The sequence below is a fragment of the Struthio camelus genome, chromosome 2 (genome assembly GCF_040807025.1).
Source record: "Struthio camelus isolate bStrCam1 chromosome 2, bStrCam1.hap1, whole genome shotgun sequence".
Taxonomy (NCBI): Eukaryota; Metazoa; Chordata; class Aves; order Struthioniformes; family Struthionidae; genus Struthio; species Struthio camelus.
In genome coordinates this window covers 7,917,680-7,941,262 of record NC_090943.1, presented here as the reverse complement: position 1 = coordinate 7,941,262, position 23,583 = coordinate 7,917,680, and the positions used below count along the sequence as shown (strand labels likewise).

Here is a 23,583-nt window from a genome sequence, read left to right as displayed (position 1 = left end):
ATGTCCAAAAAAAAAAGGTCTTCCCGTGGATAATCTGATCTTGCAGAGGGAAGAAACCCAGTGCTCGTGTCTCACCCAAAAAGTTACTGGTCGTTTCTTGAAAACACAGCGTTGACCCCGGGGGACTGTCTTCGGAAAAGAGCCGGCTGGCGACGACACGCGGCGGGGCTCGATCTGACCCCCGGCGAACGCCACGTTCGCAGCCCGGCGGCTCCATCTCCAGTGAGACTTTCCACGGCGGTGCGGACGCAACCGCCGGCAGAGTCGGGGCCGTAGCGTGTTTCCGTCGGGTGTGACATACCAGCTCTTGTTTCGCGTCCGCCAGGATGCGCTGTGCAAAACACAATTCCCGTTCGGCGTCCATTCGACGCGCGCGTTTCTTTGCGGCCCACGCGCTGAAATACAGCCCGTAGGAGCAGGGATGTCGTCTTGTCAAATCTCCGCGAGTGACGCGAACCCACCCCAAACCTGACAGCCTGCAACGGAGCCGGCTGGCCCGTTTCAAGGCCCCCGAGTTGACACAAAAAGGCGGTTTTCTGCCTACACGGCGTGGGGAGCCAGGAGAAACGGGTTTTACTACCCGCCCTGCCCCTCTAGCCTTGTTTTTAGCAGCAGAATTAAGTTTTTATGCCTCCGCTGCTCACAGGGCACCAGCGTGGCCCAGCTCGGGCAACGGGATCTGCTCCCGCCGCCGCCTCGCCGGGGGCTCGCGGCCTCGCCACGCCGCCCTGCCGGGCCCCGTCGTCTTCTGCGCGTTTAACGACGCAACGACGAGACGGGGAGGCTGCGCCCCCCGTACGGCTCCTCGCCTCGCTCCTCGCTTCGAAGCGGCTTCCCAAAAACCCTGCGCGTGGTCACCCCAGCGCGGCGCGGACCCCGCCGGGAGCCCGGCTTGTCCGCAGGCTGCGATGGGTGGGCGGCAGGCGAGCTGCACCCCGAAGGGCCGCGTCGAGGCGAGACGACGCCGAGCGGTGGTGGTGGTGGTGGTGGTGGTGGCAGCAGCCACGGGGCCCGGTGAAGCCCTGCCGCCTGCCGCCGCTCGCCCCGAGCCGGCCGGGGACCCCGCGGGAGGCAGCTGAGGGGGCGAAACCCACCGCGGGAAGCGCTGCCCCCTGCCCGCCCTGAAGACAAGCCTGGGAGGGTAGCGGACGGGGGGACACACACTCCATCTGAGGGGGGCTCGGTTGTTTAGCCTGCGTTGCGTTTGTCTGGTCTTCCCAGCTGCAGAAGACCATCCCGCCCCGGGAAGTCTCCCCCTCCTTCCTCGCCGGGTGGGTAAAGCGGGGTAAGAGGTGGCTTCTGCCCCCGGGGAGGCCATGGCGAGCCGGGAGGTGCCTGCCGGGCACCTCCCGGAGAGACAAAGCCGGCGGGCGGCGGTAGCCCCGGGGGAAGCGGCCCTGGGGCCGGCGGAGGCCGCGGCTTCCCGCCCTGCGGAGCGGCGGCCCCACCGGGGGGAGCGGCCCTAAGATGGAGGGGGGAGGAGCCGCGGGGCGCTAACGGCGGGAGAGCCCGCGGAGGGGGCGGCGGCGGCGGGGAGCCGCCCCGGGGTGGCCGGAGCGGGGCACGGGGCTGCCCCTAGGCAGCGTTTCGCCTCCCGCCTCAGCTCGGAGGAGGAGGAGGAGGAGGAGGCGGCGGGAGCCGTTCCCGCCTCCCTTTGGTGGTGGTGGTGGGGGGGGGAATATCCCGCGCTCGGCCCCGCCGCTGGCTCCGTCCCCCACCGCTCCGCGGGCAGGGAGGAGGGGGGGGTCCCCGTCCCCCACACCCCACCGCCTCGCCGGGGTCGTCCCGCCGGAGGGGAGCCCCGTGCCTCCGGCCGGGGCCGCGAGTAAGTGCTGCGGGGCGGGGCGCGTGTGTGTGTGTGTGTGAGGATGAGGGTCGCTGAGGTGAGCCCGCCGCCGCCATGGAGGGGGCTGCTTGAGGGAGGGCTTCCCTCCGCCGCCTGCCCCCGGTTATGCTTGAACTTGTGTGTGTGTGTGTGCATATATCTATACATACGTATGTAAAATTAAAAAAAAATAAAGGGTGCTGGAGTGCCTGGGAGGAGGGGACGAGGCAGGGTACCAGATGTCAGCGGCGGCTGCAGGGCAGCCAGAAGCGCTCGGCCAAAAGGGCCGTTGCTGCGCAGCCCCGGGGAAAGGTAGGCGAGCGAGGCAGCGCGTGCTGCGGAGACCGTCCTGCGCCGCCGGGCTTCACTTCCTGGGGAGGAAGGAGGCATCCGACAGCGTTAAGGCATCCTGGTTGGGAAAGCGATATATCCGTGCCGGAGATTAACGGATTGAACCTTATCTTCTTCCTTTGTCCCTAGGCAGGAGTCCGGGCTGCCCTGCTGCTTTTTCGGGAGTTGAGGTAATGGCCGAAGTTGGTCCAAGGGAGACGGTCGGAGGCCTGGAGCGCTTCCTCGAGCTCTGATCTGCCCCCCGGGGCCTCTGCCGTGGCCACCGGGACAGCGGGATGGGGAACGGCGGCTCGGCCGTCAAGGTCTGCGCCGAGCACCAAGGAGGCATCAACTGGCTGAGCCTGAGCCCGGACGGGCAGCGCCTGCTCACGGGCAGCGAGGACGGCACGGCGCGCCTCTGGAGCACCGCCGACAGTCAGTGCCACGGCCACTTTCAAGGTACTTTTCTTCTTTTTACCTGCTTTTTTTTGAGTGTGAAGCGCGGCACAGGTCGCACGGCGGGTTCTGGTCGCCTTCAGCCCCTGCAGCCTGTTGAGCAGCCCAAATCGTGCTTGGTTTTTCCGTTCTGTTTTGTTGAGTATCGGTTATGATGTTAAGCGGAAGCTGTTTCAACCCCAAAAAGGTTGCCAGCGCTACTGAAGACCTGAATCCTTTTACTGCAGAATATAGAACAGAGCAATTGCTTAACTTCTGCCTCTTTCTGGAAGCCCTCTGATTCTCACCCTCATGAAATCTTAACTTTTAGTTTTTGTCTCTCTTTTTTTTAAATTTTTTTTGTCCGTTCAATCATCTCGTTTTCCAGATGGTCTTTATTTAGAAGCTCTTTACTCAGAAGTCTGGAAACAAACCTTGCTAAATAAGATTTGTTTTTCCATAGAACATAGTATCTCCATGTGTCAAATGCAGATTGCTAGGCTCTTTTGTTCTAAATTGGTTTTATGTTGTTGACAAAATTTATAATCCTTATAGTAACATCTGAATAATTACAAAGAAAAGTAAGACTCTGTAGAAAGCACAGTCATCCAGGAGCAAGAATGTGGAACAAAGATTATGCTTGTGTTTTCCCTTACTCGTGTTCTTTTTCTCTTAATGCAGCAAGAAGCCCACCCTCTTAGAAGTTTCTGATCCTCTTTCCTTCCAAAAGTAAATGTTGTGATTTTTTGTTTGTTTGTTTTAACTATAGAGTATTGTTTTGACTTCGCATCCTACCATTCTTATGTCTCCTGGAAAACTCACTGCGTTTGCCTTGGGACTAGAAATCCTTTTAAACCACCCATTAACTCTTTACTAGAAAGAGAAGTATGTTGGATGATATTCGCAATTTGGCCTACGTACTGCTAGTGTTTAGGGTAAACCTTGAAGTAGGTTGGTCAGGTGCTTTGAGAACTGTCCGTTGAATCAGATTACTATATATATTTTATATTTGTGCATGCACACAATTCTTATATAAATTAATATTCTAAAAGCTTTAAGTATGACAAAGCTATACCTGTAACACAAAGACCACTGCAAGCTTCCACCAGAGCATAACCAACAAACCTCTGTGGTGGCTGTTTTTCACCAGACCAAGCACCGGGCCTTTGCCACAAGGGGTTTTGGTGTCTTTTGTGTGGTTTGAGTGTTATTGATGGTTAAAATCTGACTGACAGACTTCATTGAAGTAATCAAGATGTTGTCTTGATCTCAAAGCAGGGCTAGATGATGTTGTGAGAAAAATATTGGTGGTTGAAACCTGCCTCATTTACGCTGCTTTGTAGAAAACGTTCACAAAAAGTAAGGATGGGTATAGTTCACTTACAGCCCTGGTGATCTGTTCAGTTTCTGACATCTGGTGAATTTCCTTAAGAGAAAACAATGTAATGTGAGTTCTAGTTCAGTGATCGCTAAAAGCTTTCAGACTTATTTCTCATTTGTTGTTAGTGAACCCTCAGATGGTAACAATTTTTATGAATGGCCTGGTCTGGAAATGGACTGGCAGCTAGAAGAGTGTCATATCTCATTGTTAACTCTTAAAGCCATCTTTTATTTTCTTAAAAGAGGCTTTCATTATGATGACATCTGGAAGATGTCTTACTTTCTGGAGCCCACCATGTATTTGTTTTATTACAGGTAACTCACATGTCATCAGAAAAGATGTACAATTTACTGTTAGGCTACTAATAAACATATGCTTGTGAAAGTTGTGGTTTTCCAGTTATTCTGACAGTATATTTTATTATTTCTGTTTTATGATCTCTGTTCTAGTCATCGCTCAGCTATAACATACCAATATATTATTCCATTTCAGAAAGGAGGTGTCGTTAACGCAAATCAGTTTTGTTTTATTTTTGAATACTCTGAAAGGATTTTAGTTCAGGACTGCACTGAGCAGAAATGAATGAAGGTGTAAGTATAAGCAATATAAAAGGAGAGGTCACAGTCAGCCCTCCAGCAGATAAAGAATTCTTTGTCATTTACATGCCGAGGACTCAAACTGCAGCAGTAGTATCAAAAACTGTTGTTAATGCTGTCAGTGGACCTAACTGTTTTACTCAGCAGTCTGTTTTTCTCCTGATCTTTACCTTGTTCCTTCACTACCCCTTTATTCTACAACATGGTTCTGTTTTTCTGCTGTCTCCCTCTCTCTGTCTGGTTTTGTTGTAACTGTAGAGCCCCAACATGCTCTGAATGCTATATAAATAAAAATGCTCTCATTCTCTCTTTCTGTGTTACTTCCTTAAAGGTATACTGATATATCGAAAATTGTTTTTTTTTTCCGTATTATTAGTCATAATGGGGAGAGTATATAAGCACTTCCTACAAGTTATGTTTTTTGTTTTTGTTTCTTTCAACTTGGACAATAAAACTAAGCTTGTTGGTAAGTCTGATGTCTCTTCATGATAACTTTTTTCGTAGTCTCTTGCTTTAGTTTTGTGCTATTGTTTGTGCCCTGACAGCCAATAGGTTGGATTGAAAAGCGGTCTTTTTCTCTTGACTTTAGAAGAAGAAAGCAAAACCATTTCTTCATTTAAAAAAAAAAGCCACTTTTTTACTGGTTTTAAACTCCAGTAATCTGAGTTTTATTATACTAATACTAACAGAGCTCTGTATGTTTTTATAAAACTACTTAGCTGCCTGGCTGATGGAACTATACGGTTTCCTTCTTTCACTTACTCTCTGTATCAGTGAGGCTGAGTTTTCCACTGTTAAGTTAAAAATGCTGTATTTTCTATACAAGTCCTTAAAGGTGAAGACCGTGGTTGTACGTTTTAAAACTAGAGCTTCAGGATCTGTGTGGCTCTGGGGTTTTAGATCAAGATAAGTTCAATTTTTGTTGTATTTTTCTTCTAGTTAAACTGAAGAGCTTGCATAGTCTGTTCTGCTTGCACATACTGTGACTGAATTTCTTTTTCTCCTTTGTTATTTCTAGGACATGAAAGTTACATCACCTTTTGCCACTTAGAAAATGAGGCTGCCTTCACGTGTAGTGCAGATCACACCATTCGGAAGTGGGATGTGATGACAGGCCAGTGCCTGGCCATTTACCGAGGGCACACATCGATTGTTAACAGGTTGGTTTCATGGGGTTCTTCTGCTGAGATCGTTCTGTTGTGTTCCTGTAACTTGTTTTCACGTATATTGTCATTTTTGTATCATAATTCTCTGTTACTATGCTAATAAAATGGATTGTGTAAACCTCTGAGTGCATGCTACACGTGTTTTGTGCTGTAATGATCAGTTTTCCCGGCAACAGTGCTGACATATCCATAGACAGCAGATAGGAGAGCAATGAAAGGCACACAGCAGGGGAATTGAATGCAGCATGAGGAATGGAATTCCAGAAAAATTATTCAATTGATAACAGATGATTCTGATAAATAGATTTCAAAACATCACGTCAAGCCTTTGTGTCAGTAAGAGGGATAAAGACAGGATTTTTTCGTGCCTGTGCAAGTGGAGTTTAATATTAAACTGATCACGCGTGACTGACTGGCCTGTCAATTTAAAGTGCCTTTAAATAGTTGGAATGGATTTAATTAATCAAAAATAGAGCAGTCAAAGATAGATTTTTTTTTTTCCCTCCCCCATTTTTTTTTTTCTTCCTTACTAAACTAAAAACATATATGATGTGTAGCTAGATTCTGTAAATAGTTAGAAAGGCTAGCTCTGTCTGTATTTTGGCACTGGCTAACGAATCGCTTGAATTAGCAAATGGGAAACATGTTCCCCATTTGGATGGCTGTTGCCAGATTGAAAGGTTTCGGAGGACCAGACTTGATTGACAAAGAAGACAGGTTGCCATGTTCCCTATCTCCACTTTGGAAATCTGAACTGTAGAAATTGTTCTGTTGTTATCTGTTTGTCCAGCTACAACTTGTTATTGTGGAGGCGCAGTAAGTTGAATTCTTGAGTTGTAATCTCTGATTTGCTCTTCAAGCAGATAGTGAGTAGGGTGCTCTTGCTCTGCTTTTTTGAGCTCCTAGGCTAAGTGACATTAGCTATATTAATATTTCTGCAATCTGTCTATTTGATGATGGAGTGATGATTATATTTGTAGACTATCAGTTATAGTTCAAGTTCTTTTTTTTTTTAAAGTCTAAGGTGTTTTCATAGGTCTATTTATAAATAATTATTTGTAAATATAGATATATAATAATTGGGGAAAAAATGAGTTCTCTTTTAAAAAGTTATTTAGCACTATATAACCTATGAAAGTAGGTATTAGCGCATGTTGGAAAAGATTTTAGAAAAATGTGAGTGCCCGAAGCTACAATGTTACAATATCCACATTGGACTACCTAATAAGGGGCTTCATTTTTCAAAACTAGACGTAAGGAACTCTTTTGCATAATAAATGAAGTGTGTTCCTATATAATATGTTTTAAACAGGAAAGATGAATCAAGGCTCTACATGTGGTGTTCACGCTACCATTTCTTGCTTCAGTATTCTTGGCACTGAAATTGCGACAAAAAGCAGTTATATAAAAAGCATGATACTATAAATACATGCAAACTTTATTTTTTACAGGATCCTGGTTGCCAAAGACTATCTCTTTAGTGGCTCCTATGACAGGACGGCCCGCTGTTGGAGCGTGGACAAGGAGAAACAAATCCAGGAATTCCGGGGCCATCGGAACTGTGTCCTGACTCTAGCTCACTACTCCTCCAGGGATGTTCTTGAGGAGGAGGAGGAGGAGGAGGAAGAGGAGGAGAAAGTGAGCAGAGACCTACTGGTGACAGGTAGCACAGACTGCACTGTTAAGGTCTGGTGGGTGTCTAGTGGGCGCTGTTACCAGACTCTGCTGGGACACACTGGAGCTGTCTTATGCCTTATACTTGACGCACCAAACAGGGAGCTGTTTTCTGGCAGCACGGATTACACGATTCGAACGTGGAATATTGTCACTGGTGAGCAGCTGAAAGTGTTCAAAGAACATCAAGGATCAGTAATTTGTCTAGAGGTAAGAATGGAAAATTCTTCAACAGTCGTTGAAAGGAGGGTAACTGTATCCCAACTACTGTGAGTCTCAATTGTCTCTTCATCCATGGAAGAAACTCTTCTGAGACAAGTTGTAAATGCTAAACTAAACATTCATATAATAACCAAACAATAGCACTCTATAACCTTGAAACAACTCCTCTTTTCCTAAATGCTTCCTGGTATCCTCTCTGCATCTAGTGGCTGTTCCAGTCTAATTTCTAACTCAGTAAAATCCTCCTGGGTCTTGAAAGTCATGAGTGAGGTGGCTGGGAGCACTGTCCTGGAGTAGAATTGCATACGCAGGACCGTTAGTCTTTGAAGAAAGGTAAGGTGAGCTGTTGTTGATGCAAGGAAACATACATAGCAACAGATAAAGAGGGGAGGGAAAAAATCAGAGTAAACCAGAGGCCCACAATTTTTCCTTTTTCTGAAGGTAAGAGATGTTAGAGAAGCATACAACTAGAACAAATCCTACTTAAAAAAAACACACGGATGTAGTCTGAGAGAAGAAAGAGAGAAACTAAGGGATGGCCAGGACAAGAGAAAGGGAAAGAAGGAAAGGGAGAACTATGGCACAAGTACTTGTTCTGTAAACTCCATTATACACCAGAAAACGCTAACGGAGTATTGAAAGAAGCTATGTGATGATCTGTAACTTAATTTCAGGTCAGCAAACCTAAATGTTTTTAAATACGTGTGCCATATTAACTTGCATCAACAATAGTTTTGTCGCTACTCTCCGTGCTTGTTTTTGTGGAACATAATTGCTTCTCCTTTACAGAGGATAGAGTATGTATTTTTAATAGCTGTTCAATAAGTGTTGTCTGTGGTTCTAAAGAAGATAGTTACAGCTGATATTAGCAGACTGAAAGCCCAGTAATACTGAAGGAATTGTATTTTCCATTAGTTTTGGAGGTTGGGGGGAAAACTGAATCATGTTGCCCTGGAGTAATGTTTGTCTTGCTTGAGTAAATTCTCAGTGTTAAAGCTTGTTTTTATGATATTGTGGTAATGTATTTTGAGGATGCTCAAGTAAATCTGTGGCTGTTCTTAGTGTCACGCTATGTTTTGCTGTTTAATTGTAACCCTTCTCCAAGGCACAGACTGGCAGCAACAGAGCTGGCTTTAATTTAATTGGGTTCTTACTGAAATTATTACACAAAACTGGCTTGACCCTCTCCCAGAAGCCTGGGAAGTTCAGTTACCCTCTTTGAATGCTCAAGAGCGAGCAGTGCCTCTCCACTTGTGAGCACAGAGTTAAACAGTGATTTTAAACAAACAGAACTTTTTGTGAGGGAGAGGAAAAGCAAAACCAACATATCTATTTGGAAAACCTGAACAATTCACAGTACACAAGATTACCGCTGCCAGGGCTGTGTTGGCAACAGTCCTGGCCAAATCCTCTTCTTGTAGCTGTGAGAAACTGGTAGCCAGTCACTTCTCTCATCATTGGTAGACATCTGAGACTAGAGCACGTACCTCCAGCTGAGGTACGTGCTGTCCCCAAAGACAGCCTTTAGTTTCTGGGGCTCTAAAACCTGTCCCAGCTTAAATAGTCAGTGTATTGCTGTTGAATACCTTTAGCCTGTCGATCTTTCCGAATTCCTCACTCCTCCTTACTCAGTTCAACACTAGCCCTTCTGCTCCACTTGGCTGCCTCTCAGCACAGCCCACATGATATTTTGACTTTTTTAAAAAAGGGTCAATCACCAGAATCTATGCAAAGATGTTACAACAGAATGGAAACTTCCTGAACAGGGTGTTTTTTATTACTATTTTAAAAAATTTTTTACTTATTTTCTTTTCCAAAAACTCTTGGAGCCTTTGTTGCCCAGGGCTGCTTTGTGACGATGTTGCAATCTGTGGCAGTGAGCGAGGATGGTATTTTTCAAACTGTGGGTCAGGAAGGACTTGGAGGTAGCAGTGAATTGTTCACACTAGCCAGCAGACAGCTTTAATTGTTGGCAACAGTTTCTTCACGGCAGAGGAGTAAGCCACTAATTACACTGGATTTTCACTCCTTTGTGCTGGAGGAGCTGAGCTGGTACCAGCAATTAAGGTAGTTAGCTCTTCTCTGGCTGGTATAAAGCTTGTGTGGAGAGACTACAGGGGAAAAAACGAAAACTTGTTTTCATTTTATTTATGCAAATAAGGACCCCAAGGGAGGCTGCCCTTTCCAAAAATTTGAGAAATGCTCAGTGTGAGCTCTCAACCTGGACACAGAACAGGAAAAGTTTGGATATTGAGACCATATTTTCCCTAACTTTAAAATGTACTGTTATTAGCAGGAGTGCCCCACGATGTTACAAACTGCTGCAAATTAGGTGTGCACTGTTCCAGTCAGCTCCCATTGCTTTCCCGTGAATACCAGTAGTGGCCCTGTAGCACTGGATGGAAATTTCTGAGGCTCCCTGGATGAGTTGCCACGGGTGAATATCTGTAAAGCATACCCTGTTTGCCACCTTGCTTCCTGCAGTGCCGGCACATAAAAAATAAAGCGGTGATGCCACAGGCGTGCGCAGATTTTTGAATGCTCCCAAGTTTCTCCAACATCCTTTGGATCCCTGTTAGAGGAGACTTACCAGCTGAACTGTCTGCATGTGATCTGCTGTCAAAGTAATCCTGCTGCAGAAATCAGCTTATTCTAATGCCATTCTTCTGTTCCTTCTTCCTCACTACCTAAACTGGACTGGCAAAAGTTTTACCAGTAGGCTTTGTATCCGCAGCAGGAATTTTGTGCGTACTAGATACTTTGGCTTCCTGACTACTTCAGGCACGTAGTCCAGCAAGGTCACAAGCAGTGGAGCAGCCAGAGCTGTTCAGTCTGTGTTTCTCCTGTAGTGTAATGGTAGCTTGGCAGGCAAGGGAGGGCACCTATTTTGACTGCTCCCACTGCATAAAAGAGCTGATGATGAGATTTCATATGAAGCGAAGGGAAAAAGCAAGGGTGGGCTGAGTGCAATCACACAGCTCATTCTAGTTCTCCCACTTAAAAATTTCAGGCCTGGCTAAAGACTAATATTTTTAATTAATAATCAAACACTCATTTTCTTTAACACAACTGCCTGCGATAGGCTAAATAACCCTGACTTAAATATTGACTGGTGTGTGTTATTATAAATGTCTCCAAAGTGGTTTTGCAAACTATTTACAAGGATTGCTTTGTCCTTTGCTGATTGTTCAGCCTCTGTGAGTACTTATCAAAGCTGTGCTGCCAAAAGTTGGCAGAAAGAAATGATCTAGCTTGGAGTTTATCTTGGATACCACAGCAAGCGTTCTTACTAGGATGAAAATTGCAACAGGAGTTGTAAATGGACATAAGTGGGCAAGGACTTGCTTTAGTTTCTCCTGCAAAAGATCCTTTGTTGGGACCCTTCCCTTCAGTTGCCTTTTAAAGCTGACTAGAAGAGAAGAATGCTTTGAACAAAGCCATTGCCTGAACTCTGTTTATACACTTAACTGTAATGATCACAGGGACACAATGTTTTCTCTTGTTGCACCAGTTAGTAATTAAATTAAGTGCACATAATTTTTGTATTTGTGCTTGTATTTATTGCATAATTCATCCAAGGATGAAGATGTGAATTAGAGGAATATGAATGTGTAGAGCACCTGTTTGTAGAAAAAAAAAATATTTCCAGGACTATTACTTTGACCATTACTGCAGTAGAGAAGTTTGAAAAAAATGTTTTGTTTATTTATTTTTTTAAACGATCTGACCAGAGACTCCATTCTAGATGGGATCTCAGGGGAGGAAAAAAAAAAAAAACCAAATCCTCTCTCTTGCCCACAGGGAGTTCTTTAGCTTGTTAAAATGAATGTGATTTGAATGGGATCCTGAAAGGCTAACTCAGCTGAAGGCTCACATAGTTGTAACATGAGATTGGTCTAGTTGGTGATTTTTTAACTTGGAAGTGGTTGTGAACGGAAAGCCCAGCAGGCAGGTTGTAGGAATACTGACCCTGATGGGGAGAATAAACCAGCAGTGGGAAAGGTGGTTGATGATGTGAACTCGAGTTCCTGGGAACCAGCCTGACTGCCCTGACCCTCAGAAAGAGGACGTTATCCAAATCTGATTGGAGAGCTGATTGCCTCTCCTTGGATGAGAGGTAAATTATGTTTTATAGCAAAGGTTAATTTGGAGAGCAAAGTCTGTTTCTATAAACAGTAGGTTGCGATACCTGCTAAGCAGCTCTATTTCAAAAATTTTCTGGCATTCATACAGGTAAAAATTGTCTTAAGCTGCTGCATATGTTTAGTTCAGCCAAGGGTGGAGCAATAGGGACATTTCAGTCTTGAGAGAGCAACTTCAGATGAGATTGTTTTTGCTCATTTATTTGAACAGTGGTGTGTCTAGGGGCTACAACCAAGGTCAGAGTTGCATAAAATATGAGTTTTTAAATATCAGCTTGTAACTACTTCAGCATTAACAATCTGTGTTTTGCTACTGCTGTAACTTTGGTAGTTTTAAGCCAGTCTGACTGAACTTTCTCATGGAATAGTACATCTCCAGTGCTTTGGCCTGGGGATTAAGACAAATTTGTTTTATTCCTGTGTTTCAGGGTTGTGTCTCATTCAAAGCAAAGTCTCTCAGAGTAATGAGAAAAATGAACCGGCCAGCGTTACAGATGTTGATGCAGTGATTATCTGGCTGAGGCTTTAAAACTGGGCATCTGATTGCCATCAGCTTTTTTATTCTTTTGAAGCTCCTTGGCTCATTAGGATCTGAGCTGCAAATCTGCTCAGTGTTCTCTGCAGTGCTACAGGTGTCCTTGCCTTGCCATGCTTTTCCCTGTCAGGAGCTTTGTTAGGAAGTTAGCCAAAGTGAACAAGGCTCTCTTAAAGCCAGCCAAGGAAAATAGAGCTCTGAAACGATTGCTAGTTCTCCAGGCACTGGCAGATTAGAATATGTAGTTGTATCTACTGATCATTTTTAAACCAAGAGTTGACAGACTTTGCTCTACTTGGAAAATATTGAGTGAAGTTTTACATATTTCCTTTTAAATCATATGAAAATTAAATTCTCTAATAAGGATAGGACTGAGGCCTAGGGAATTGGATGTGGGTTTTGGAGTCTTTGAGCTGGAAAAAAACCACCCGGGAGTTATGGTCCTACCGTTTGTAAATCCAGAAGTATTTGCTGGGGTGACTCCACCTGGGTGCCTATAAACAAAAATGGGTGCCAGTCGGTGCATGTGGGAGGCTTAGCTCCCACCTAAGCTGCAGCACGATCTAGCATTTTGGTGGAGAGGTTGCTATGCTTTGTCCAACTCCCAAGAGGGAAGTGATCTTCTGGGCTTCACACATGTCAGCAGGGATATTTAGCCCAAGGAACAGCAACTGTGGACGTTTTCATTCAGGAACGTGACGGGAAGGAAGGGAACCTGTTCGTGTGCCCGATAGCCTAGCAGAACTGGCAGACCTGGATTAAATGGCCTCCTCAGACTGAGGGGATCTCAATCCATTTGGAGAGTGCCATGACTGCAGGACAGGAGAAGCCAGCTCAGTGCAAGGAGGCTAGCAGGAGTCCTAGAAGGAGCACAAGCAGAAGGCAGCCTAAGGGGAAGTCAATGCTTTGGGCACCTGGTTGGAAGTGGGCAGGGGGTTTTGTATTGAAGTCCCTCTCTCTTGGGCTGGTCAGATAGTTTTCAACAAAGGCATTACTTAAGAAAAAATAATTACAGGAGCCAAGGGCCTGCGCTGCTGGCTGGTCCTAGAACCTCCGCTGCTTCCACAGTGAAGGTGGCTTGAGCCCAACCAGCGCGAGGGTATTGGCATTGTTTCTAGCCTCGACAAGGTAGAGCTAACTTTGCTGTGTCTGGCAGGAGATACACCCTCTGGATGCAAGCTCCCAGAGAAAACTGTGGAATAAAAATACTGCTCTGACATGGATCGGATTGAATTGGTGCCTCAGTCTTGCTCTTTTCAGAGAGAATCCCTTCTGATTTTCGTATTCACTCTTGACCAGTTCCAGGGATACTGCGCTCTGTGCACTGATGCTTGTGACAACTGCTCGGAGGCATATAAAGCTTCCTGTGCATGGGACAGGCGTTATCAGCCTCCCAAATCAGGGCTGTACTCTGGGATTCTGGCAGTCAAATATCAGCACGCCATAAGCTTCAAATCCTTTTCTGGGTATGGACTTCAGTTGCCTTGCATCTTGCTTCCCCCGTCTGTATGGTGCAGAGGATAACTTATCTTATGGGTTACATAGAGAGTGGGGTCTGCTTGTAAGGTGCTTGGGCTGGGAGCGCTGCGTGCGATTTGTCTGATTAAATACAGATGTCTGTAGTGTTGTAGCTTAGGGTGAAGTTGTAAACTAGACCTATCTTTAGTCAAGCAAAGCGGGAGTTATCACACCTAAATTGATATAGGCAGCTACAGCTGAGATGGCTATCCTTGTCAGTGGGATGAAATAGCCTTTTTTAAGGGGCAGCCTATTTTAGACATCTCCCTCAGGATGAGATGAATCATGCCCTAGATTACCGTGGCTATAAGGGGACTATCTCAGCTGTAGGCATCTACATCAATTTAAATGAGATGATGCCTGCATCGTATCACTAAAGTTAGATCTGATTTGCAGCTTCAGCCTGAGCTGATAGCTCTTGATGGCTTTCCCCGCTAATAGCTATTTCATGCTCTGGGTTTTAAAAATGCCTTGGAAATGAGAGGCTGTGTGACAGTCAGAGCCTATGCTGGGTTTTGCTGCTGGCTCTGCTGCAGACTTAGTCTGTGACGTCTTTGTTTAACCTGTTACTACTGCTGTTTCTGAGTGTGGTTGAGGGGGAAGATGCTTTCCAGTGCTGCACATATAGTATGACTACATCCTATGCTCAGCTGCTTAGGGGGAAGGAAAGTATATAAAGGTGTACCACAGGGCAGCCTAGGTGGCACAAAGGCTTTAAATTTAATGAAGGCAGTGGCTGTACAGTCTCTCCAAGTCACTAGCTGGGCCTTGGAAGCTCTTACAGCTCTCTCGTAAGATCCAATCTAATTTATGGTTCCATAAATTAGCTGAATAAGCCCACATCATTTAACACACTTTTATATCTTGCAAAGCAGCAAATCTAGGCAAGTTGCTGCTATTCTCTTTCACTTCAACATTTATACACCCACTTAAATGTAGAAATCAAGCAGTGTAACCTAATGTACCATTAACGCAGAGTGGCATTTACCTGCAGGAGGTTATAACTTAGTGTTTTCCCTTGTTCAGTGGGTGGGTTGATGCTGCTGGCAAGATGTTTGGAACAGAAATGCAATGACTTGGCCAAGAACAACCCAGCAGGACCCCAACTCAAAACAACCTCTTACGTTTAGCAGGTGCGGTGTGACTAGGCTCTTCATGCCTGTTCAGGTTGAGCCCTGCAATTAAAGGTCAGGTTACCTTCCTCGGGCTAATTGTGTAGCTCTCAACTTTTGTTAGTGCTGTTGGTCATTCCTTCTCGGTCCTCATTGAGATGTAATATTAATGCCATTGCTAAAACAGCTCAAATGTAATAGGATGTGACACTTTGAACTACTGCTGGCTTTTAACTGTGGTAGGTGTTTTACAAGCTCCTGATGTTGAGCTATGAAAACTGTCCTGTGGGCCAAGTTCTGCTAGCAGGAAGCTATGCATGCACTGCTCCAACTGGGTTGGTGGGAACCGTGTCCAGTGATCATCTTGGCCTGGCTGCATACCTTTCTTACACAGAAAATCCCGTCACAGTAGTGCTTTGTGTCTTTAAATACCATTTGTTTGCTGTTCTTACAACACTGTGAATGCTTTTTTTTTTTTTGTGCAAAGCTCGCTAGTGATGCCTTTTGGCAGTGGGTGATCCCTTTTGGGAATGGACGTGGGAAGGGGAGAGAATAAAAGGGAGAGAATAAAAAACATTTCCGCGTCATAGAGAGAGAGTGTGCAAAGAGTTGGGACCAAGGCTTTATAATAATCTGGGTGGAGGGAAGAGCTGGACCCTTAGAAGCAACATAGAGCAAGACCCATGTCAGGTTGATTTGCCACGTGTTCGGCAACCAGCCCTTCACAGGGTTCCTGGAGGCATCTGAAGAGTGTAAGGGGACAGTGCTCTGCTGATCTGTGTGTCTGGAGGGGAAACAAGATGTCACTGCTCCTTACGTAAATTCTGGTTCTCCCTCCTGTCTCTGCACCTATTTTCTGTCTGGTTGACGTAGAGATTGTCATAAGTCCATGAGACTTACCTCAGACTGTAGCACCTGGATTGCTGGAATAGCGCATGATTGACTGGCTGACTTCGTTATGCTGCCTTCAAAGGGCAGGTGTCCAGGAAGGCTTTGGCTTGGAGGAGTATGCAGTCAGAGCTGTTTGCAGTGATGGCTGTTAAAAGCTTTTGTTTGTTTTTCTTAAATAAACATAGAATGCCAGATTTCTCTTCACACTGTGGAGGATTTCCCTGCTAAGCTGCTGGGCTTTGGATTTAGGAAGTCTCATATAGTTGCTGTGCGTGGGCTCGTTTTATAATCTTGCGCAGGTCCCTCACTTTCTCTCTGTCTCTGTCTCCCTTCTCCATCTACGTGGTGCAGATAGGAATTCTTCCCTTTGCCATTCTCTCTTGTCTGTATGGAAGGAAAAAAAACAACCTCTACCCTTGTGAGTGTACACAACCTACAGAACGACTGCTACAACAGGACGCCATTCGTCCTTGGGATTTATAGGCAGGGTTGCTCTACTACACCCAGCAGAAGGTAATGCGACTGAAGATGTTCAGAATCCTGGGGGAGAGGGGTAGGTAATTAGTTAATCGTTAGATAACACTGTAGAAAGACTTGTGGAAACACACGTTTCGAGGAAGGAATGTTTCTAAATATTGACCTTGTGCAGACTAACCCTGTTAAACGGTGATTTATGTTGGGTGGGATTTTATTTTTAATTTACTCTTTTTGTCACTCAAAGTTATTCTGGATTTTTTGTTTTAATTGAAGCTTATGATCTGATTAGTGTTCATGTCACCTGTGCTTTGCAGAAACTGCACTAGATTTTTGAGGCTCTATTAATGTAACTAATTATGGACATAGGGGAAGCATTGTTAAGCTCAGTGAAATCCTGCCTGCTTGCACCAGCAGATGGGCTAATTTTTTCATCTTCTGAAATGTGGAAGCTGTTTTTTAAAGCCAAAAATTCAAATGGGCAACGTGATCATGAAGAATGCACGATTGGTTTTGCACGCTATCCCTCTGTTTTGAGGTGTAATTCTTGTCAGAAACCATGACTTCAGAGGAGTCACTTCAGTGCAGTTGTCTCACAAACGTGCCTAAGAGACTATTGCTGATGTTTTTTTCTCTTCTCTTCAGCTAGTGAATCGGCACTTGTATTCAGGAAGCGCGGACAGGACAGTGAAGTGCTGGTTAGTAGACACTGGGGAGCGAATCCAAACGTACAAGGCTCACAAACACAGCGTTAGCACTTTGAAATACCACGCTGGGATCTGTAAGTTGCCTTTCCTATGTTCAGCAATCCCCTGTCTCATTTTGGATGTTTGCCTTTGATCAAAGATTGTTGATAGAGAATACTGTAATTTTGGAGGCTTGGGAAGTTGTCACTTTTTTTCCAACTCCAGCGCGTTTATGTTCAGTATCAAACTTTGCTGTTCTACTCCAGGCGAGATGTTTAGGCCTTCCCTCCACCTTCCACCTCCCTCTTCTGGCAAGTGAAGAGGCAGATGATTTATCCCCTTATAGCCACGGAGGAATTTTTCTTATCAAGGAAGGTGATTTAAATCCTGAACTGTCTGTAGGTTGTTGGAGTAGCCAGGATTTAGCTTCAACTAGTCCGTTGTCTGTCAGTCTGCTTCTGCTGCGTTCCCAGGGGCAGCAAGTGCTGCTGCTGAAGATGCAGCCCTGTGCCTGCCTCTGCTCCGTTGTAGGTACCGTGTAAGGTATTGTCCTAAACCAGGGTCGCATCTCAAATGTCCACTGCTTTTTTTCTAGCAGTTAGGTTTCCTGTTCAAACTCTGCTCATTTCCTAGACTCATTTCTGCAAATTCTTTTCTTTTTATCTGTCCTCTTTCCTGTACTTGTTCCTCCAGCCACCTTTCTGGTGTAGCCAAGTATTGCTTGCCTTCTTATTAGTGCTTAGGACTCAACTTCATTGCTTTCAATAACCCTATTAAAAATAATATCCTTATGCATATGTCTGTTGATATAACAGTATATTCTGACCATGTAACTTCCCTCATTAAATCCCTCTCTTGCCTGGCTTTCCTTCAGCGTGTCATCTGTTCACTTCTGGGTTTGGCTCGCAAGGCTGCGGCGCTGTTTTTGTCAACCCGAACCTCTTTATGCATCGCCCTTGTCTTATACTGCCACTGACGTTAGACCTGATGGGCTTTCATTTGCTTCCCAAACAACTGCTTCTCTCCTTTACTGCCTATGGGTTGCAGGGATTGTAATGCCTTTCCTGAACTAATCTGGAAAGTTGCAGTGCTTTTCTGATTTAATTTCTGTACTTCAGCTGTGAAATCCACATATAACACCAAATGAATAGTTACCGTTTGGGGCTTCATGTCCCTTTTGGCAGATAGATGATCAGTGTGACGGTGATAAATGGCTGACAAATGCAAGATAATATGCATTGGAAGAAGGTGGTATCTGCACATGCAGATTACACTTTAATGACAGTTGTCTAACATCATGCTTGATGTGGCTGATTGCTTGACCACACTTAGCATCCAGTAACTGAAGGACTTCCTTAATTATGTTTGAAAACTTAAAATGTAACCAAGCCCATAGGTAGTTTTGGATTTTAATCAGTTAGCCTTTTTTTTAGCCTTCCTTTCAACCTTCAACCCACCACACTACTTTTCTCCCTTGAAACAGTCATAATTTATAGTTAATGTCAGCATCCGCTGCAGAACTGCCCCTCTCTCCCCTACCCGCAGGCTATAATTTCTCCTGATTTCAGCCTTAAGGGCTGGAATGGAAAGGCGAGAGGGGCCGAGCACCCCAAAGGCTGCACCTCGAAGATGTTATTGCTCAGAGACGCAGATAGGTAGCGACAGGGAAAAAGAACCAGACGTTTTAATCCAGCATGAACACTGGCAAACAAAATGTTTTTGTTCCCTTTTTTAATTTAAAAGACAAACATTGAATCCATCAAGCCTACCCAAAGGCAAGATAACCATGCTAAGCTGATATTGGCCTGATACAGTAACAAATCTTTATGTCTAGTTGGGAGATGGAGAGACTGTTTCCTTAATTAGCGAGCCCTCCAGTGCTGCAAGTTTTGGTGTTGATCCTGCTCTTCGTCCAACCAGTATATACTTGACTGGACTGCCACAAACTATCATATAGAAAACTTAGACTCAAAGAAAAGTTTCATTCCAAGATGCTGCCCCATCAACTCTCTCTCCCTCCCCCAACCCTGCCAAACACTTGCATTATTTTTCCGTAACACTTTTTCTACAATGCAGGCAATATTGCTGCATTTAGTCAGACCTGTGAGGAACATCTTGATAGTCGATAGAAGTGTTTGCAATGTTATTTAAATCAAATGCTAAAATACTGAAGTGTCAAACAGGGAGAATTGAATTGGTCCACCTGAAAAGTAGAATAAACGTCATGGAAAAATGTTAGGGATCTGTCTGAATACAATTTAGAGGCATTTTAATTTTTGAAAGATGAAAAATGGATTTGCATACTATGTTGGGTTGCATTACAGTTATACCTTGAGATTCTAATTGAAACAAGATTATTAAGCACTGTATAAATATGTGATCAGAGACGTTTTCACTTTTTGGAAAATGTTGGAGTTAGTGTAGCTTAAACAATTCCTGTCGCTCACCTGGGACAGATCAGCGCTATGTGTATGTTCTGTCTTTTGAAAATGTGAAGAAAATGCTTCAGGATAAATCAACTTTATTACGTTTGTCACATTTGCATCAGCCCTGGAACATGGAGAGAACCCTTGCTGCAAAGTGGTGACTTTCTGTTAGAAGATCTTAGCTTTTTTGCTTGCTACTGTCTGATCAATACCAAAGACTGGTTGCCCCAAAGAGTTTACAGTCTAAATACAAGTATATAATCTAAGAATGAGGGGAAAATATATATATGTGTGTTTCCTAAATGGCTCTGTATAGTACAGGGAGTCCAGACAGATCTGAGAACTAAACTATCAGAATGTGGTTTTTAGTGGCTTTCCTCAATCTGTCTGTGTAATTAATAGCATGGAAAATATTAAAGTTGGTGCTCAATCTAATTGACTTAATGATGTTATGTTTGTTGTTTGTCTCCTACAATATGTGCTTCATCAGTTAAAATTTAATTCAATTTATGTTTTTTCACGTTTCAAACCTCTGAGGGAACACTTAAAACCCTCCCTCCCAAGACTCTGAAATTCAAGTAAAAAAAAAAAAAAAAAGTAGTTCTGACTTTTTTCTTGTTTGTTTGTTTTGCAGGTGTGTATATATAAGTCTATATTTAAATGCTAAATCCAAGTTAGATCAGCAGCTTCCCTTTGAAACTTAGAGGTGCAAAGAGACTTCTTAAATCTGGAGTGACAGCTGAAAAGGCATGAAAGATATCTGTCAAAAGCAAAGTCCTGATAGCGATAGCTAAAATAAACTGACAGCTATAAAGTGAAAACAGCTCTTAATTAGTTCCTACTCTCTGTGCGTGTGTGTAAAATTAAGTGGTTTCCATTCACTGGAGGGGAAAAAAAATAGTATCTTATTCTATGCTATGCATTGTTGTTACTGGTTTGCAGAATGGGATGCGATGGTTTTTCAGGATTGTGTTGGCAACCACAGTCATACTGGCCCTTGTACTGGCCCCTGTAGAATGAGGTTGGTTTTTACTCCTCTAGGTGTTTCTTGAAGATAGCCTTTGGGTGTACCGAGCAAGTACCCAGCCTGCTGCTGTTGAAGTTGAAGTTGGAAAGTTGATGGCAGTAGGTAGCCTGTTGGCTGGTTTCGTGTTAGAGAGCCCTGAATTTACTACAGTGCTCATTTCATCACCTCTCCTTAGGAAACCAGTGCCTGATCCCTCCCAAAAGATAAGGAATCTGTTATTCAGGCACTTCAGTTTTGCAAATCTTTCCATGGCTTTGGTGAAGGCATGAAACGCAGGGATCGGTGAATATTTTACTTTTTGTAGTTCTGAATTTTTTTTTATCTCTTAGTAAAGTTGAGGAGTTTAGGGTAAGTTAGCAGAAAGGAGTGTTATGAAGAGCGTTTATAACCCTTAAAGCAGGCCAATGTTCTTTTGGGGCCTGTTGCTAAAAATACAACCTAAATATTCAACACTGTCTTGTAGTTCCTAGATGCAGCAGTTCTGGGGGGCCTAATCTGAAGACCCTGAAGTGTTGAGAAATTGTTCTCAGGCCCAACTAACCCTAAGAAAACCTGATAGACAGCCAAAATCTCCAGTCATGCCTGATTTAGTGAGGGGAAAAAAAATCTTACAGCGCGTTTACTTTTATAGTACATAGAATACAAGAGTTATGGCCAAAACCTTCAAATAGTTCTGTGAACACCTGCGCTAGTCCAAAATTGAGGTTATAGCTTGAACATTGAATCCCTTAAAGGCTCTACTGCTGACAGTAATCCTAAGTGACAGGATTTAGCGGAAGAAATCTGCTCTTCTAAAATTATTTATGAAGCTTCTTTGTAAAGCTGCCTAAACATGCTGCTCACCTTTGAGGGCAGAAGATTTAACCGTGGTATTTCAGCAGAGATGGTCCTACCTATTGATAGTAAACTCTCGGTTGAAAATGGGTGAGAAATATGGTATGTTTTAATAATGCTAAGGCCAAATGTCGTGTGTTATTAATATAAGAGAGGGTATCAGTCTGTTACTGTGATTTGAAGCTTCCCTGAAGCTTGATGCGATAGCAGAAGTGATGAAGATACTGTAGTAATGAGTGGGAACCTGGAAATAACAATGGTAGAACAAATGGAGAGCTTGACAGAAATCCTTGAAACCTGACTGGAGATTCAGTTGCCTGCTTGAGCTAGAATTATTGAAGCATGTTTAGACAGAGACATCTATATGGAAGAAAAGGGCGTAAATGTCTATTTGAAGTGTGTGGAGTCAAATGCTGATGTATGTAGGAACTTAATATGAATGAAAAAACAAGCCTGCTGGGGCCAGTGAAATTAGTCATCTGACCTTGGTGTAACTGAGAAGAGGACAAGTGTAGAAATGATATGTCATGCTCCTTAGTGAACTAGGTTTTGGTGTGTTTTTGAACTCGTGTGAACTGGCCTTCTGTGGTTGCTGACATCTGGCTACATGCTGTGTTGTGTGGTTGCCTTGCAGTGTTCACAGGAAGTGGTGATGCCTGTGCGAGAGCTTTCAATTCCAAGAGTGGCGTCCTGCAAAAGATCTTCCGAGGACACAAATTCATCATCAACTGCATCCAGGTAAGGAAGGGAGTTCTTTGCTGAGCCAGATGTTGGGCTTCTTCCCTTCTGATTGCTCCTTCCTTTGTTTTGTGGGAACTGATATGGCCGGCTGTTCTCTGTTCCTCAGATCAGACATTTTTCTAGGATAAGGCAAATGAAATGGACTTGAATCTTCCTTTCTGTAATTTTACAAAAACTCTGTACTAGTAAGGGTAAGTGAAACCACAGAATGGGTCTCCAGAGACAGTCAGATGTCTCTGATTGGAGGTTTTTCAGGTCAGTTAGTTAGGCAAGCATCCATAAGGAAAGAGACGGATACAACTGATCCTGGGCAGGGGCAGGGAATGGACTCTGACATCATGAGACCTCTTCTGTCACATGAGAGCATGTGAGGAGAAGTGCTTGCAATGCTCTGTGCTGCATAGAAGTTTCTTTCTTATTCAAGCAATATAACACATAGCACTACCCCCCCTAACTGCCCTGGCCATGGCATCCCTCAACAGTCTAGCAACTGGTGACCATCCCTTCTGGTCTTAGTCAAGAGCTAGTGGTGATTTCCATGTGTTACCCCATATATAAATATTCATATAAAATATGGCCATCAGCATTTTTTTTTGTATAAATATAGGTATAAAGACTACAAGGCGGCCTATATTGATGTATAACTCATCCCACCAGACAAATGGAAGAGTCTCTGCCATTGGGTTAATAATTTTCTAAAAGTTAATGAAGTCCTTAAAAAGTTGCTTGTGTATTGTCTAGGTAAGAGACGTCTCTGCCTGCCTACCCTTAAGGCATCCTAGCGCTTAAATGTTAAAAGGGGGGAAGTTAATAATCCTTGGGGCAGTGTTAAGACCAGTATCATGATTTAAGTTATAAAACACAGGGGATCCTGGAGTGGAAAGTTTGAATCTGAATTGAATCCCATGGCCGCTTTGTGTGTTTAAGGATCCGCATCTCCCCATACCAAGATCTTGGGTAGAAGTTGTGTGCAGGATGAGGATTTTGACTAAGAACATGAAACTTTGTAAGTGCTCCTGACAGGTTGACAGTCAAAGGAAAAAAAGAAAGGAGATAGATAGATAAAATTCCTTTTGGAGCACAGACAGGTGTAAATATGACTATATCATCTTCTGTATATTTTTTTTCTGGACTAGCAAGTGGCTAACTGATCTTAAATTGCAAACCTTTGGGTATTGAGTAGTTGGGTTTCCTAGTGTTTGTTGCCTTGCTCACCGCAGAGAAGGCAGTGCTTATATATGCACCACTCTGTTAGAGCACCGTCTACACACGGTGCAGTGGCAAAGAGTCAGCGTGACCCCTGGTCGCAGTTACGAGCGATACGTCTTCAGTTACGTGGTGCTTGTGGTTTGCCTTTTCGTGCCCTTGTAAACGAGACTGCCGGGTGGGATGCTGGCTATTATGGCCTGCCTCGGGAAGGCTGAGAGCCCGCGGCAGACAGGCTGAAGCAGGAGGTGGGGAAGATGATGGAGACCTATTGCTTACTGCTAGGGAGGGTAACTGGAAATGTTACCAACAGAAGTAAAAGTTTCATTAAAGAAACAAAACTACAGGGGGGGAATAAAGGT

The 23,583-nt window shown here is 44.3% G+C and overlaps 1 protein-coding gene across 4 annotated transcripts in view; it reads left to right on the top strand.

Moving 5' to 3' along the window:
- Positions 1-1,145: 1,145 nt before the first annotated feature.
- The window catches only part of WDR86 (WD repeat domain 86), a 27,945-nt gene continuing 5,507 nt past the window's right edge, over positions 1,146-23,583 (top strand). Inside the window, exons 1-7 of one of the 4 annotated variants that reach the window (XM_068934203.1) lie at positions 1,544-1,825; positions 2,306-2,614; positions 5,586-5,727; positions 7,185-7,617; positions 16,947-17,082; positions 21,909-22,012; positions 22,623-22,642. In XM_068934203.1, the coding sequence (XP_068790304.1) occupies positions 2,452-2,614; positions 5,586-5,727; positions 7,185-7,617; positions 16,947-17,082; positions 21,909-22,012; positions 22,623-22,628 (984 nt within the window). In that variant the 5' untranslated portion in view covers positions 1,544-1,825; positions 2,306-2,451 and the 3' untranslated portion in view covers positions 22,629-22,642. Of the gene's footprint in view, positions 1,272-1,543; positions 1,826-2,305; positions 2,615-5,585; positions 5,728-7,184; positions 7,618-16,946; positions 17,083-21,908; positions 22,013-22,622; positions 22,643-23,583 lie in introns of those variants that run through there. The other 3 variants (XM_068934200.1, XM_068934202.1, XM_068934199.1) reach the window with 3 other exon arrangements.